General features: G+C 35.9%; 1 protein-coding gene across 1 annotated transcript in view; it reads right to left on the bottom strand.

The window, feature by feature from the left end:
- Window positions 1-447: 447 nt before the first annotated feature.
- The window catches only part of TMA16 (translation machinery associated 16 homolog), a 13,551-nt gene continuing 12,294 nt past the window's right edge, over window positions 448-1,704 (bottom strand). The window contains 2 exon segments of the mRNA XM_085319894.1: window positions 448-553; window positions 555-668. Of these exon segments, the coding sequence (XP_085176020.1) occupies window positions 490-553; window positions 555-668 (178 nt within the window). The 3' untranslated portion in view covers window positions 448-489.

Here is a 1,704-nt window from a genome sequence, read left to right on the forward strand (position 1 = left end):
ATCACCCCTCTCCACAAAACTGCATGTGCCTAAAGACCCCCCCAARCACTGCCACAGGAGATGGATTAAGTTGCCACTAGCCGGGTTGAATGTTTAACAGGGTATCACTTGCACACTAAATGACATATATATTCTTGCCATTAACAGGAAAAAGTAAAGGTTTCCTACAAAAAAGTATTTCTAATAGCTTCCTGAAACATGAGTGCTCTATAGCCAAGGAAGAGGTAGTGCATTATTCAGGATTTCAAGATACAAACTATTATTTCTTTGTCAGCTTAGCAGCCTGCATCCTAAAGAGCAGATATAATGTGAGAGGTAAAAATGGAAGTAAGATTTTAGGTTTTATTTATATTCTCAAGTTTTACCTAATTGTTTGCTGAAAGTTTGCTCCCTAACACAGGTACACAGTGAGCTAATCAAAAATACAACTAGAAAAGCCTTTGCAAATGTAATTGGAAACACTAGCTTTATTCTTGTTTCTAGTGCTTATTAAAATAGGTTTCTTACAATTCCCTTCAGCTGTTTCAGCTTTCGAATCAGCTGGTGCTCATTAAACCATGTCTTCTGCTTCCACATCTGCCACCTCAGTGTGGCTGCAAGCAGCATCCTTAGCACAGAACTTTCTCATTTTAATGTTTGGCAGCTTCTTCAGATCACCATCCCATTCTCTTAAAAGAAAAAAAAAAGGATGTCATAAAGATGTCATGATGGCATGGAAACAATTAGCAATATAAATTGCAAGAAAGTACCAGAGTAAATTTACCTTTTCTCTAAAGATGCTAACTCAAGTGAGCCTGCTTCTCTAAATTATACCATCAATCCCATTGCAGCATGAATGATCAACATTTTCACCTGATCGTGAACACTACAGCAGCTGTAATTTCTCTATAAAGAAYTTAAGTGTTTTCAGATTTGACATTCTGAAAAAAAAGGTATGACTTACTTCATTCTCACAGATTATTTCTACCTTCAGTTACTTTAGGACAACTGATATAGGTTTCACAGACTAACCTCCTAGTCTTTCAAACAATGAAAAACCAGTTTGGCTAAGTTTCTTTATCTGGATGGTCAACCTCCAGAGCTAATATCACATGTACATTAGGCCTTTGCTATGATTTATGGTAACCACTAACATCTCATATAACTGATTGCAAGAATACACAAAGCATTAGTAAATTTTCATTCACATACTGAGTATATTACTTYGAAAGGCTGCATAAAGGCAGAAGGGATCTTTTAGATATCTTGTCAACTCTAGTACTCAGTTAATATAATACTTGCTTGATTACAGCACRTGCACTGGGAGATAAGGGCAAGGAGAATATTTACCAATTATAAGATGCACATATTTGTTTTGGCTCTACCAACAGAGTATAACAAGAACATTTCCATCAGATGCCCCAGTAGAAGTAGTCAATTGTGTCAATTCGCAAACACAGAGCAACCAGAGGTCTCTGTCTTTTGACTTTGAACACTAACAGTGAATGTTAATATTTCATTGAAAATCAGCAGGCTGCTGAAGTTGACAATTTTAGGTAAAGGAAATATATTCCCTAAAAACATCAAAAAAATACTTAAGTTACAGAAATAGAATCATAACCATTAAAGCTTTCTAAAGCTTCTAATATTTTAATGATCATCTGTCTCCAGTCAGTGTTTAACCTGTAAGAGCTAAGAAAGGCCAAAAACAGCAGTAATGCCCTC

This window comes from Rhea americana, unplaced genomic scaffold, assembly GCF_003343005.1.
Source record: "Rhea americana isolate MKP2758 unplaced genomic scaffold, rheAme1 scaffold_60, whole genome shotgun sequence".
Lineage (NCBI taxonomy): Eukaryota > Metazoa > Chordata > Aves > Rheiformes > Rheidae > Rhea > Rhea americana.